The 13,351-nt window shown below is 43.1% G+C and overlaps 2 protein-coding genes across 4 annotated transcripts; both read left to right on the top strand.

The window, feature by feature from the left end:
* The first annotated feature begins 964 nt into the window (after nt 1–964).
* Nucleotides 965–6,716, top strand: LOC139915388 (pre-mRNA-splicing regulator WTAP-like). 3 transcript variants are annotated; one of them, XM_071904002.2, is made up of 8 exons: nt 965–1,060; nt 1,643–1,690; nt 3,076–3,131; nt 3,275–3,333; nt 3,466–3,593; nt 3,712–3,890; nt 5,181–5,335; nt 5,679–6,716. In XM_071904002.2, exons 2-8 carry the CDS (start codon nt 1,661–1,663, stop codon nt 6,197–6,199), a joined length of 1,128 nt encoding a protein of 375 aa, XP_071760103.2. In that variant the 5' UTR covers nt 965–1,060; nt 1,643–1,660; the 3' UTR covers nt 6,200–6,716. The 3 variants fall into 3 exon arrangements, with proteins under 3 accessions (XP_071760103.2, XP_071760102.2, XP_071760101.2); XM_071904001.2 differs by having other exon boundaries at nt 969–1,064; XM_071904000.2 differs by lacking the exons at nt 965–1,060; nt 1,643–1,690 and having other exon boundaries at nt 2,892–3,131.
* A 790-nt stretch (nt 6,717–7,506) lies between these two features.
* On the top strand, nt 7,507–13,330 carry map7a (microtubule-associated protein 7a). The gene is made up of 14 exons (XM_071904036.2): nt 7,507–7,636; nt 8,810–8,884; nt 8,993–9,156; nt 9,274–9,376; nt 9,551–9,667; nt 9,903–10,075; nt 10,281–10,417; nt 10,524–10,762; nt 10,872–11,055; nt 11,142–11,310; nt 11,501–11,605; nt 11,852–11,902; nt 12,038–12,266; nt 12,642–13,330. Exons 1-14 carry the CDS (start codon nt 7,507–7,509, stop codon nt 12,650–12,652), a joined length of 1,887 nt encoding a protein of 628 aa, XP_071760137.2. The 3' UTR covers nt 12,653–13,330.
* The last annotated feature ends 21 nt before the right edge of the window (nt 13,331–13,351 follow it).

Below are 13,351 nucleotides of genomic sequence, written 5' to 3'. Positions count from 1 at the left end.
TGTCATTAGAAACTCTCATTAGAAATGTGTAGCCTCTGGTTCAAGACATCAATCATGAACTTTTAATATCTCTGTATTGTTTTACAGTAACGCACATTAAGAAAGTTATTACTTGTATTTTGGATGAATATTTAGGTTGCGCTAATGAATATGCATGAGCATGCAACTGAGCCCTTAAAGTGACACCTTTCACAATGTCGTCTAGGGTGAACCACACAATGACTTGATACCAACCATGCAATCTTATCCTGTGTAGGTCCAGTGTCCAAAGCCCTCTTTTGGCTGTGCCGGTTGTAGGCGGGTTATCACCATCTTGTTTGTGCTTCACTGACTCTGTGGGCACACCACCTGACTGTGGTGTAGTGTATCCTTATGACACATTTCAGACTCTTGTGGTGGGGGGGTGGGGGTTGGCTCGCTTCATCAGTGAAACAGAGACACAGTGCATTGTTATTGTTAGTGTTCATTTTACTAAGTCAGATAGTAGACAACAAGCACAGGGCCTATGTGCATCTGACCAAAGATGACCCCAGTCCAAAACAGGGACAATCAATAGGAAGTACCCACATAGTTGAGTGAATGAGTCAGAACTTGAGTGACTGATTCATTAGTTCTATGGCCTGGCTGTCTACTGTATCAATAAACCTTTCCATCCCACGTTGGTTTAGCCTGGTATAAGAGGGTAAAACAAAGATTAGGCCTATTTGTGGCACAATTTTGCCCAAATTTTGTGCAATGCATGGACTTCCTCAGATATCTCTCTTCCAAACCTCCCAGAGCACCTTATTCAATAGATTAACTGTCATTCATCCAGCACCATCATGATTAACTTCGAACAGTGTAAGGCCAAATAGAGCAGTCATGACAAATGCTTATCCAAAATACAGTACTAGGCTAGATATCTTGTGGCCAGTAATCAACGGAAGCACCACCTGGTGGCCAGAGGAATGTTAGCGTTGCTGGCTGAACTGTAGTGTCTGGCTTTGGAAGATTGTAATCATTGAAAGGTAACTAGTTCAACAAACAGTTTAACTAATTCAGCATTGTAGACTGTGTGTGGGTAGGTACCTAACACATTATCTACCTAGTTAGCTCGCTGGACTGCGTGCTCAAATGCCAAGATAGTCAGTTTGCTAACGTACACAGCGCTAACTGTCTGTCCGACACATTTATAATGGAATCAGTTTGCCTCAAAGTTGAGACTTTTGCTAACAAGCTTGCTAAGCGGCTTAGCTAGGTACTAAATCTAGCTAGTAAGTTACCAAAGTAACGTTTACCAACGTAAACCCTACGTTAGTTAGGTACCATCAGAGCCATATAGAGAGATATATAGATATCTCTCTATATGGCTCTGGGTACCATTAACTAACGTTAGCTAATCAGCTAGGTAACCCTGGTAACCTAGCTAGTCAGTTACCGTTAGCTTAGCTAGCTTCTGAGTTACCGTTAACTAACTCCACGCACCTCCAGCGAAACTATACACAATGTGGCATGGCAAGGTTTGACTGGCTAACGTTAACTATTAGTGGTAGAAATAAGATCATGCTCTCAGATAGATGGCCACCTGTCAGAACGTGAGCTAATTTTAGCCAGCTAATTTAACAACAACTTATATGTCAACTCAAGACATTTTGTTTTACAGACCCTCAGCGCCTACAGAATGACTGAGGACGAACCTTTGCCCAAAAAGGTGGGTCACGAGCATCACCTTAACGTCAGCTGTTCAACTGCTGGCACAGCTGACACTAAGTCAGTATAATAGCAACAACGTTAGTTAGAGTGAATGGACGAAATATCAGAAATACCCAAGGATATTTGAATATCAAGTTCCTATTAAGTAGGGCCACCCTTTGCCTTCAGATAAGCTTCAGTCCACCTTGGTCATGTAAGTCCTGAATTGTGTGTAGTGTGGGATGTTGGACCATTCTTCAGAAGGAAAGCCTCCAGTTCTTGGAGTGATGAAGGAGGTGGAAATCTACATTGCACTCTGTGCTCCAGAATTTCCTGTAAAGGTTCAATGATGTTTAGATCTGGTGATTGGGAAGATGTTTGACGTCATCCTTGTGTTCATTTGTTAAGCAGTGTTTATGGGAACATTATCATCTGGGAATATGCGTACATCATGAGGGACCAGTGTTTGCACCATAGGGTCCACCTGGTCCTGAAAAATGGACTTGTATTCCTTGGTCATTTCACCATCTTGCATAGCAATCATCAGACCTAATGATGGCTGCTCCTAACATTACAGATCCACTGCCACATTTAATAGTTGGCAACAGAAGTAGGTTGAAAGTATCCTTTTGCTATTTCCAAATGTAAACCCGTCCGGATGTGGGGAAAAGGGGTGAAAGCTCATCAGACCATGAAATTTTTTCTGTTGCACAGGGGTCCAGGGTTTGTGCTCCTAACACCAGATTATGTGTCTGTGTGCATTGGCCTTGGATACAAGTAGTTTCTGAATTTGTGAAGCTATGTGAAGCTCATGATCTACAGTTTTTGTTAAGTCTGGTGCCATAGTTTCTTGGTGTTAAGCAACTATCCTGTTATGTGTCTATCGCTGCTGGAGAGCTTTCACTTGTGACCGCTGTTCCTCTTTTTACTGATGCAGTTTGTCCCAGTTCTTGGGCAAAAAAAACTGGGTCATGGTTTTTGAGACGGACTGTTTCCTTGCCACATTAAATAATTTTACAGTTTTGGGGAATTATTTGGGCTCTTTTCGACTTTTAGTTGCCTCGTGTTGCTTTGAAAACTAAGCCATTCTTTTAAAGCTGACACATACTGCTATGGCATTCAATTTAGTGTAGCTGCCTTTGTAATTGTGATTTAGTTACTTTAAAGTCCTTTTCCATGTGGTTTGTTATTTTGTCCACCACCTGTGTCTCCCTTTTGATCCTTGATACTTCTAGCCTGGCTTTAGCCCAAATGGCCTCAAGATGTCACTCTAAATCATTTATATTTACTTGCATCTTAAGTGTATGGAAAAAGTGGTTATTTTTATTTTTGCCTGCTGCACCAGTGAAAGTATACAAGGGGCAAGTAGAGCACCTGACTTATATGTCAACAATTTTGATGCAGGTCCGTCTCAGTGAATCTGATTTGAAGAATATGACCCGTGAAGAACTCCTTCAGAGGTATTTCTCTACCAGTGCACAAAGTTTGTCTCTCTATCACTGATGAACTGAACCCAAAAATGTAACCCTCTGCTATTGGTAGCTTTAGATTATGTCACAGCACTACTGTGTTTGAATGGTGCACTTGTTCTCTTGTCTGTCAGGTGGAAGCAGGAGGAATCCTATATTGAAATGCTTGAGAGAAAATATTCAGCGTTAAATTGTAAGTTCTCTTAATTTTTTTTTCCTCACCACTGACCATTATGAGCTGAATACTGTGTTGTGTGTTTTTTCTGGCTTAGCTATTCTGCTCTGAGACTGACCTTTTGTCACTTAACATTTTCTCGTCATACAGCAAACGATGTGACCAATCTAAGGGAATCGGAGGAGAAGCTGAAGCAGCAACAGCAGGATGCAGCTCGAAGGGAGAACATCCTTGTGATGAGGCTTGCCACCAAAGAGCAGGAAATGCAGGAGTGCTCTGTAAGTATGACTGAATCTGTCCAAGCGTATCAATCTGGGCAGACACATTAGAACAATACTTTGCAGCGATGGTGGACTTGGTGGCTTTAACATGACACTTGAACTCTTCTTTATCCAGACTCAGATTCAGTATCTCAAGCAAGCTCAACAACCGAAACTGGCCCAGCTGCGATCATCCATGCTGGACCCGGCTGTCAACCTGTTTTTCTTCAAAATGAGGCGTGAACTGGACGAGACTAAAGACAAACTGGAGCAGGCCCAAAATGAACTCAGTGCTTGGAAGTTTACACCTGATAGGTAAACCAAACCACAATCCTCCAGCCAAGACTTGGCCTGACAACTCTCCTCCGCAAGAATGCAAAGTGTGATGGGAAAGGCAGCAAATGCTTATATGTTCGAAACATGACTGACTTTTAAAAAGAGAGACCAGGCAGATACGGTTACCTGATCCAGTGCCCCACCTCTGCACGTGTTCATCATAGACTTTGTCAAAGACTCTGTTAGGTGAACTGATTACAGCTCTAAGGGGCATGAAGGAAGCGGGACTGCTCAGAAGAGATGGTCACTCTCAATCTCCGAATAAGCCCCCATTTAGCAGTACTCTTTGTGGATGGATGGATGGATGGATGGAAGGTTATATTTTATGATTGCCAGGATTTATCTATGCACAACCTCAAGTCTTTTGCAAACAAAATGGGTACATGCTCCTGGCAAAGCCATTCATTCCCCCAATCCACAAAGAGTCCACATAGATGATGACTATTAACTTGATACAGAGAAGTGTCCATCAGACCCCAGTCCAGAACCTGTTAAATACTAAAGACTGTCGGTATCTGCAGTGATCTCGGGCTTGCTTCACGTTGAGCTGACACAGGAGTCATCTTGAACATCACTTTGTCAGTAAAATGAGCCATGTGCAGGTATGACTGTTTGATTTATTGATGAATGTTGCAACTGTTTCTCTGAAATTCATAACTCTCATGTTTCACAACTTTCACTCTGGTTATCATGAAGATTAATATTATTTAAAAGGTTGAATTTAGCCTCTATCTAATCTAAATGTAAACAAAACAGAGGCCTTACAGAAAGATAAGGCAGGGGTTTGGATTTTTTCCTGCTCATTTTCAAATTGACAGATTTACAAGAACAAAAAAACAGTTGACAGTATGTGACAGCTCATAAATCAGTTTTCAATGTACTGTGTCACACACTGTTCACCCTTTTGTGTGTTTGAATTGTTTAAAATTTGAGCAAAATGTCTTCAGTTGTGATATGTGAATGTTAAAAAAGCCTCTAGTATTTTTCCTTAAATATGGGACAGTTGATAATATTAGTGGGTTAAGTAGCATTGATGAGAGCACAAAAAATGAACTATATGTTGTGAATACGTGAAAGGCAGTAATTTTACAAGTCACTGGATTCTTTATGGGTCTTGATCATGGTAAGACAACAGCAGGCTCCAAATGGGGCTAATTAAATAATCTGAATCTCTTGAATGTGCCAGAATGAAAGCTATGCATTTTATTAGTTGTGAATTATTTTCTTCTCATGTCGCCAAGTTATTAAAGATCTAAATCTGCATTGCAGCCAGACAGGGAAGAAGCTGATGGCCAAGTGTCGGATGCTGATCCAGGAGAACCAGGAACTGGGCAGGCAGCTTTCCCAGGGACGCATCGCCCAGCTGGAGGCTGAACTGGCCCTGCAGAAGAAGTACAGCGGTGAGCTCAAGAGCAGCCAGGACGGTAAGCGGGCTCTTTCTTGATAAGCTAGCTTTGTTTGGGAAAGTGCGCGTACAAAGGTTTGTTTTTTGTATTCACCTTCAATTTGTTTTGATAAAGAAATAATTGGAGACTAATTTATGTCACAGAGAATTGTCTGTATTATACTTTGTTGCTGCAAGTGCCGATTCTGTTTTAGTGTAAACATTTATTAACACCTGTAGTGATGCTTAGTGCCAAAGCCAGAGCTGTTTTTGTTTTCTGCATTTCTGAAGTCTCCCAACTTCTTTTGGTTTGGGGTGTGTGCGCTTTCCCCACTTTTTGACTCTACCCAACCATTTCTTTTTTGGACTGTGGTCTACTGCAGAGCTGAACGATTTCATCATTCAGTTGGATGAGGAGGTGGAGGGCATGCAGAGCACCATCCTGGTTCTCCAGCAGCAGCTCAAGGAGGCTTGTCAGCAGTTGTTCGAGGCCCTGCGCTCAGCAGCCAGCTCCGCAACCCCGGGCCACACACAGCCTGCCCACAACAGAGATTCTGGGGAGGGGGTGACGAATGGGCCAGGCAACACAAGCCCTATTCATCGGACAGCAACAGGCCCCTCTGGGGAGATGGGCAGCAGCAACACAGGACAGTATTCTGTACCATCCCCCTCCATTGGCACAGAAAGAAAACTCTCCAACTCTAATCACTCCGGGGATGTGAACCAGCTTAGCGAAGCCTATGAGACAGTTGACTCCCCCACTGGTAGTGAGACCTCCCTCACACTTCATTCCACTGACACAGATTCAAACCAAGACTCGCAGGGGGAGTGGACACCTACAGGGAAGAGAAGCAGGACCGTAGACTCACACCACACTCAGAACGGCTTGAATGTTACAGTGTAGGGCCTGCTTGAACATTAGGATTGAAATCATGCTCAACTATTATGTTGGAGATGTACTTCACAGGTGAAAGAAGTGAATGAGGATGACGGTGTACTTTCAGTGACAGAAAAAAACCCATTGCCATTAAACTGTAAAACATTGTCAAACGCGTCATAACCAAGGAATGTCACAGTTTCTTTCTGTTTGAAAGGTTTTTTTTATGATTGTGATTTTCAGTTGTAAAGAAAGTGGGGTTATGAGAGGTCTAATCCTACTACTAATAAAATGTTATGTTTATAACTTGACATTTTGATTTAAAAAATTTAATTGTTCATGTTAGTTGTACCATATTGACCATGTCACGTCACACAGCAAGTGAAAATAGATTACTGATATGACTGAATGTGCACTGAGTGGTTGACATCAGATCAGACCCAAGGAATCAATAACTAGATTTACATAGAAGCAAAAACAACCTGACTTTCAGTCTTGTGTGACCTAGATTTGATGTTTTTTCTTGTTTAGTCAGCAATAAAAACATCACATTTGGGTCCAAAAAAACAGATTAATTTTTGTCCTTGGGTAAATCCAGCCATTGCACGAGAGGCAAAGGCTGGATTCAGCTGGTTCTCCAGAAGGAAAGACCTCCATCTAGTGGTTGTATCTCTTCATTCACCAGAGGAGAATCATGGGTAAAAAAAAAAAAAAAAATCCCCATTTTTGCCTCACATCTATTGAGGACATGGAGTGCATCAGAGCGGGTTAATGTCCTAGCAATATATGTCATTGCATGCTGTACCACTGTTGTCCTGGTAACTATTCACATGGACGGGCTCTCAGCTTTGTTTCCCTCGCTCTGCCCAGGAAATGCTACATCCCTTTGGCTGCAAGGAGTGTGGTGGGGGAGTTAAAGTGACACAGGCTTTATTATATGAAAGTAAAGCAGAGCAGCTCACAAGGGTGAGATCTTTAAAGGGGGAGTAACCATTTTAGTGAAGACTTAGTGAGGATCAGAATCTCTCCAGACCCTAAAGGAGATTGGAGAGGAAGATTGTATTCCTTTTATTTCCCTTTTTTGGATAACCTTGCTATAATTTATTTCCACTTCACTGAACAGGAGATATAACCTGAATACAGTCAAGTCAGCTACTCTGTTATACTCCATTGGTTTTTATGCTTTTCTCCCAGACGAGCAAGCAGCTGATGCAGAAGGCAGTTCGCAGTACGGTGCACACTGAAGGCGAGGACCCAAAGGCATCTTGAAATAGACATTAGAGGAGGAGGAGGAGGAGAAAAGGGAGGAGGGTGTTGAGTACCAGAGCATTGGTATGCCAGGCTCAGTGCCTAGCATGGCTGTCCAGAAGAAACAGAGTGTCGTCCCTCCATCGCAGGGACCACTTTCTACCCGGATCATAGAGAGCCAGAAGAAGGGGAATGGATCTAATAAGAGGCCGGGAGGTTAGTAGCTTTCATCTCTGCTTTTGTAGAAAAGGTTCTGCACAGTATCTGAACCAAAACAAGCCTCTCCTTGAAGCCAAGCCAGAGTCACTGTTTATCATCATTGCAGGATCATCTGATCATGTTGATGACGCATGAATGGAACATATTGATTTTGCATTTTCTTTGGTAAATCATTTATTGTCAATTTGAAATTGAGCATGCCCACCCTAACCATGAGGATTTTTAAGAGGCAATACACAGCAGGGGACGTCTACGGACACTGATTACATAACGTACATGGAGAAAAATAACAGCGTACTTACACTGCCTGATATTGTTTAATGCTGTAGGAGATACAGCCTTATGTTATCATGTGATTTCCCCTTGTGCATGTATACTAATTACCCCTCAGTCTTCTGTGGAGCCTCCATGTACTGTCATCCTTATTTGCTGTTTGTTTCAGTCGTCTCCATGAGGACTGGTCAGGTGCTGGCATGATCTCTTCGGCTCTTAGGCGCAGGCAGTTTATAATGGCTCTTTCATTTGCAGTTGACCCTAAGGCCATCGTGGTCCATAACAGTCACCATTAGGGACTGAACACAGCAGGCCTATCTCCAGACGCTTCAGGATGTAGCGTAAACATACTAACTGGTAGATTTTTCACTAACAAGGACTTCTAGGTAATCTGTTGGCTATGCTTTTTATTCCAAGGGTCATCTCCTGTTATATAAAAATGCATTTAGAGGTTGAGTCCTGTGTGTGATTGCAGTAGTAACCTATATATATCAATGTCCAGGGAATGTTGCGTGTCACAGGTACTTCAGATCTATTTTTTCCACTGAATACAATAACATGCTGATGAATCTTTTTTTTTCTCACTTCCAGAGAAAGGCAATTCTATCAAACCAAATTCACAGACAAAGAAAACAGTTAGTTCTCCTTCTGTCAACAAATCTGCCCCAATCAACAACGCAGCCAGTCCACGGCCCACTCCAGGTTTGATACAGCTTTCTCTCTGCCTGGGGTCGTACTTGTCCTTTTATCGGGCAGCTGTCATGGGATATTATTATTAGTATTACTGGATGACTTCCTTTTTTTCAGATTGCCTCAATTTGTTTTTTCATAGCAACATAATGTATTATATATTATTTACTGCATGAATCTAAGTAGTACTATTTCCTGGCATGCTAGGGCCTAATGGAGCAAACGTTGATGAGCGGTTGAAGTTGGCACGGGAAAGGAGAGAGGAGCACCAGAAGTCACTTGGTATGTGTGCTCCTACGGTGGTACAATCCACATCATGCCACTTAAATGAATTTCTAAACATAGGCATCTGGTTAATCTATTTTGACGGGATCACAATTTCTTTCCCAGCATCTCGGGAGCTGAGCAGGTTGGAGCGGGAGCAACGGGCCAGGCGTTACTATGAACAACAACTGCAGGAGCGCAAGAAAAGACTCCTGGAGCAGAGGCTGAAAGAGGAGAGGAGGCGCACTGCTGTTGAAGAGAAGCGCAACCAGAGACTGAAGGAGGAGAAAGTGAGTTTTGGAGGTGGAAATCAAACACTGTTTATGTTCAGAGACGGTTTCACAACTTTGTCTCTGTGACCAGATCAAGTAACGGCAACAATGAAGCTTGTTTTTCCCTGAATTAAGGAGCGAAATGAATCTGCAGTGCGCAAGACCATAGAGAAGAGCCAGAAGGCCCAGCAGAACCTCAGTCACAACTCTCGAGGACGGAAGGTGACCAAGCCCAATGGTAAGTGGGGATGGATGAGTTTCCAGTTTGTCTCTCTGGTCAAATTATTTATCTTTCTAAGCCCATAACACCATGCTTATCTTTGCTCTATGTAACATATCTTAACAAAGCATTCTTGGCTTGACTTATCTTGTTTTTGCTGCACGTATCTCTTTATACTGATCAATATGGTAGTTCCACGTCGCTTACCCCTGACTACATGGGAGAAGAACTTGGTCAGTCGCCTCCTTACCCCCACATGCTCCTATCTGGCCAGGAGCAAGAGTGCTGGTTGTCAGCCAGGAGAAGAAGGTACTCTCCTCAGTGCAATGCTAATGGATTATTATGCTTATGTAAACTACTACTAAAACTAATATGGCTACAACAACTAACCTTTCCAGGCTCTTCTCACTGATTTTGGTGACTAACTCTGGTCCTTTCCCCCTCTTTTCACCCACTGCTTGGTATTTACATCCTTTTCACTGTTGCCACCATTTGCACATATTTCTCCATTTTCTCACAATTATGGCTCAAAACACTGGCTCAGTTGTCCATGTTTGTCGCCGTTCAGTTTCATACCAATCCATGAATACCACCAACACCACCACCACCACCACCACCCCTCCCAAACCTCAGCATCACTCTGGTCCAGTTCAGCACAGGCCATCTGCCTCCCCCCGCCCCAACAGCAGCCACAACAGAAGCATCAGTCTGCCACAGGTAATTCCAGCTGCTTCCTTGGTCTTCTACCTTGACTATTGATACATGCTGGGTTGATAATAACGATTATATCAATTAATATTTGTTATTATCACCAAGGTGCCTCTGAGTAGTTGGTTTACTCTTTTTTCGTCTGCTTTTTGGATCCAAAGAGGTGAAAAATGACACTTGTAACTTTTTCTTCACCTGTTCCTTTTTGGTTTAGATCAAAGCAACAAGAGTGCAAACTGTTGATAAGAAGATCTCAAGCCCTAGATCAAACATTAGATCACCCGCTGCCAACACCAACGTGAAACCAGTCACAAATACACTGAGCAGAACACCATCACCCTCCCCAGAGCGGTAGGTGAAACAGTGTGTGTGACCCAAAAAAAATCCACTGTATATAATTTACTAGCAGTAATGCGGACAAAGTGAATAATCTGCTCTTTGTCACCTGGTGTTGAAGGACTCGTAGAAGACCAATCAGAAGACACTCCACCCCACTGCAGCTGGAGCTCCCATCAGTCCCTGAGGAAGATCTTCCTGCTTGTAACGCTCCCCTCTCTCCTGGCAACTCGAGGCCTATCAGGACATCGGCTGAAGGTCAGCACGAGGAGATGGAGGATGAGAATCCACCAGAGACTCCGCGTTCGAACTCGCCAGACACTCAGGCTGTCGCTACAACCAGAACAGAGGGAGACGGACGTAAGCATCCAAAAATGGAACATTCTGCATGGAATAAAATCTACAGTATTGGTATTTTTTGTGTTATATATATTATATGTACATTGAAGTTGACGTTATCCGTCTTCAGGTTCTTCCCAGATGCTTCCCCTTCTCCCTACAGCTCCTCAGCCTCCTGAAGTCATGAGCAGGCCCTCTGCTGGGACTACAGACCCGGAGGCGGCCTCCCGTCTCCTGGCTGAAAAGAGGAGAGAGGCCCGTCTACAGAGGGAGAGAGAGGAGCAGGAGCGCCTGCAGAAAGAGGAGGCGGAAAGGTAAGAAGGGTACAACACTACAGTAGCGGGACAATTTCTCTGAGAAAAGAGCACAGATGCTGTATTACGGTGTGTGACGTGTCCAGGCGGAGTCGAGAAGAACTGGAGCGCAGGAGGGGAGAGGAGCGAGCGCGGCAGCAGGCCGAGACTCAGCGTCTGGTGGATGAGAAGAGGAGAAGGGAGGAGGAGGAGCAGAGACAAGCTGAGGAAGAAAGAGCTCAGGCTATGAGGGAAGCTGCCCTACTCCAGAAACAGGTGAGCGATGCAAACACTTGAGGAACGGCATCTGCACCTACCATCTTCCTCAGGGATACATTTTAGTGTTTTTTGCGAGAGATTACCATGCGAGAGTTACCATTTTCCTTCATTTTTCCTGTTTTTGTTTGTGTTTCTGATTGCATTCCTGCTAAATGTCCTTCGCCCACTCTCTCGGTCTCTTACCCAGAGAGAGGAGGAGCAAGCCAAAGAGAGGGAGAAGGCAGACCAGATGAAGCAAGAGAGAGAAATACTTGTCCAGAAAGAGGATGCAGAACGCCAAGCAAGAAAAAAGGTGATGAGAGTTTGAAAATGATTAAGATCAAAGAGTATAGGTTACTGTATCTGTACACAACTCTGTCTATACTATCTATGCACAAACTATATTCATTAACATCAACTATATGAAATGTTCAACTGAGAAGAATTATATTTATTGAGGAAACTCCATCTTGGCTGTGGTAAACATCAATTACAGTAATTGTTCAAAGCCAACCATGACAGCCTTTTAATGAAAGATGTTTTTTTTTTCTTTTTCCAGCGACTTGAGGAGATCATGCGGAGAACCAGGAGAACAGATTCTGCAGATATGGTGAGATTTACTGCTTGGTTTTTAAAAGTACATTGCCCTTGAGGTCTTATGACGCACATCCAAAGTCAACCAGCTAACCCCACATCTGAAAGCCACAGCCTGTCCTTGATTTAATGGTCGATTTTTGTTTCGTAGAAATCTGGACCAGTGAGGATCCTGCCAAATGAAGCCCGACCAAAGGAAAACACAGAGCCTGTGCAGAATGGCACTCCAGAGGGGGCCGTCAAGCTGCCAGTGGGGACCAAGCCGCCTCAGCTGGGGCTGAACGGTGTGGAGGACATGGTTCCTGTGGTGGCCTTCAAAGAACGCAGGTCTCTCCGAACTCTCACAGGCCTGGATGAAATCCAGACCCACCAACGAGCAGGTGAGAAGCGACCAGCATGCCTCTACAGTACATTGGTCCTCAGGGTGAGAAATTAACACCAGCCACAAGCCAAATTCTGGCAACTTTTGGCTCTGGCTAGTGAGTTTTTCTGCTCTTCTCGCCACTTTGGCAGGAACACAGCAAAATCATATGGGAGTTGTTAAATAGTGAAAGGTGGTGGTGAATTTAGATGACTAATGACTAGATGAGAAAGTTTCCTGCCCTGCTGGTACGTCTACGATCTTAAATGGCCCTCGAATGAAAGATCCGATATAAGAAAGCATCTTAAATTGTTTACTGTGAGTGTGTCATCTCTTGAATTGCTTTGAAAAATTTCATATCTTTTCTTTTCTCTCCCTGTTGTGCGTTTTGTAGAAGTCATCTGAGCACCTTGAAAGTGGGCCGACCTTCAAAGAATTTTTCGGAGAGTTGTGATTTCTTTGTGAAACATAGGAATTACTCCAGTACAGCCATTTTACTGCCCTTCGGCACTTTGAAAGAGCATGTAACATCACAACCTAACCCTCTCAAGGAGGATATCAGTATTTGGTCACTTTATATGTTTAAGCGGCGGAATAAGTACTGGGTATCTAAAGCAATTTGCAGATGAATTTGTTCAGTACAAGGGTGTCTGAACTATCAATGACTAACCCAAAAATATACAGTAGATTTAGACAGTGATTACAATAGTTTGCTGGAAAATACAGTATATCCGTGGTGGAAAGAGTTGTTTCTGTAAACTTTGACTTATTAAGTATGGCTATTATAACAATCACAACAATTTATCAGCCATATGCTTTAGCTTACTCCTGATATTTCTTGACAATGCTACTATTTAAGCACTTTTCCTTCCTCAGTTATGTCACTGTGGAATTAGAATAGATCAAGTGGCTGTTTGCGCTACTGTTAGGTTTTGAACAAAGAGTTTAGGTTGTTGGTGAAAGTTCACTTCCTGTCTTACTCCTTGATTTTGTGAAGTATAGCAATCACATATTTCAAAGCTGCTATGGAACTTAGTTCCCAAAGATTTTGCTTCAATTTTGTGTGTATTGTTTTAGAGAATACCGTGCACAAAGCATTTAATG

This window comes from Centroberyx gerrardi, chromosome 17 (genome assembly GCF_048128805.1).
Source record: "Centroberyx gerrardi isolate f3 chromosome 17, fCenGer3.hap1.cur.20231027, whole genome shotgun sequence".
In the NCBI taxonomy this organism is placed as follows: Eukaryota; Metazoa; Chordata; class Actinopteri; order Beryciformes; family Berycidae; genus Centroberyx; species Centroberyx gerrardi.
Note: the sequence above shows the minus strand (reverse complement) of the source record. Positions and strands in the feature narration are given on the sequence as shown.